The 1,473-nt window shown below is 51.4% G+C and overlaps 1 protein-coding gene across 1 annotated transcript in view; it reads right to left on the bottom strand.

Annotated features, from left to right (window-relative positions):
• The window catches only part of Efcab8 (EF-hand calcium binding domain 8), a 69,969-nt gene that overhangs the window by 3,167 nt on the left and 65,329 nt on the right, over positions 1-1,473 (bottom strand). The window contains exon 25 of the mRNA XM_021154642.1: positions 454-586. Within this exon, the coding sequence (XP_021010301.1) occupies positions 454-586 (133 nt within the window). The remainder of the gene's footprint in view (positions 1-453; positions 587-1,473) is intronic.

Below are 1,473 nucleotides of genomic sequence, written 5' to 3'. Positions count from 1 at the left end.
CTCCTCTCCTCTCCTCTCCTCTCCTCTCCTCTCTTCTCTTGCTCTTGCTCCCTTATCCTCTTCCCCCTCTCCCCATTCCCCTCCCCACTCTCTCTCCACAGGGTCATTGCTGCCCCACCCCCACCCCTCCTTTCTCTGTCTCTACTCCCTCGACTCCTCTCCCCATGCCCTAAATAAGTTCTATTCTATACTATACTGTGTGGCTGGTACCTCAGGGGGAAGGGATGCCTCAGCATGGGCCTGCAGAGGCACACCCCCTTTCCCCACACCATACCTCACCACCACCAAACATATTCCTGGCCTTTCCTTTCTGTTATAAAACACAACATTCCTGACTGCTTGGTTTGGGCACTGAGATGGCTGAATGGGGCCACACGTTGCCTTCGGATCCTAAGCTTCTCATGCCATGCCAGGCCGGGACCAGGGAGCCCCAGGCTGGCTCCAGGAACTCACTCCATCTCTAGGAAGGAGTGCTTCAGGGTGGCACCGGTTGTAGCAGGCTTCTTCTCCAAACTTGCCCCCAGCTCCAGTTCATCCGTCATCCCAGCCTCTTGCAGTCTCTTCCAAAGATTCAGGCCAAATGTTCCTGTCATGAGACCAGACCCTGTTCAGAACCAGAGCTCTGAACCCCACTGCCCTGCCCCTCCACCCCACCCACTCAGCTGAACGCTGAGTGCCTACCTCATGCCTGGTATCATACTGGCAACACCAAATCTCTAGACTCGCCAGGCTCCAGTCCTAGGAAATACCTGGAGCTCAGGCCTAGAGAGTCCCGGGCCACGTGTAGGCTGACATGGGAAGAACCCCAGTGACCCTCACTCGGTCAGATTCCCAACAGCTTATGTGAGAAATGACAAGGGCATAAAATGGCTGGGACCTGTCTAGGTGAGATCTGGGGTAGAGCAGGAGAGAGAGAAGTCAGACATTTTCCTGACATGGATGACCTGAACTCAGTCCCCAAACTGATGTGATAAAGAAAGAACTAACTTATGTGAGTTCTGATCACCACGTGTGTGCAGTGGCACGGGCGTGTTATGCCGTGTGTGTGTGTGTGTGAATCCACCCCTCCCTAACACACACACACAATAAATAAATAAATAAATAAATAAATAAATAAATAAATAAAGCAGGCCATTCTCCTGCTATGGAATTGTGAAGTTAAGAAACAGAAAAGATACAGGTTGTAAAATCCCATTTTGGAGATATTACCAAAGAACTATACAGCAAATATTGTTAGCATTTTGTCTAGGCTCTACCCCACAGTTACCTGGCAGCAGCCAAGTGTGCCTGACTCACCATAAAAGGGGCTGCTCGCCCCCTCTGCTCTCTCTTGCCTTCTTGCTCCCACTCTGTCCTCTCACCCCTTCCCCCCTCTCTCCATTCCCCTTTCCCTTTCTCTCTCTACATGCTCATGGCCGGACTCTACTTTTCTTTTCTCTCTCTCTCTCTCTCTCTCTCTCTCTCTCTCTCTCT

Source organism: Mus caroli, chromosome 2, assembly GCF_900094665.2.
Source record: "Mus caroli chromosome 2, CAROLI_EIJ_v1.1, whole genome shotgun sequence".
Taxonomy (NCBI): domain Eukaryota; kingdom Metazoa; phylum Chordata; class Mammalia; order Rodentia; family Muridae; genus Mus; species Mus caroli.
The sequence above is the reverse complement of the archived record's forward strand: the minus strand, read 5'-3'. Positions and strand labels throughout refer to the sequence as shown.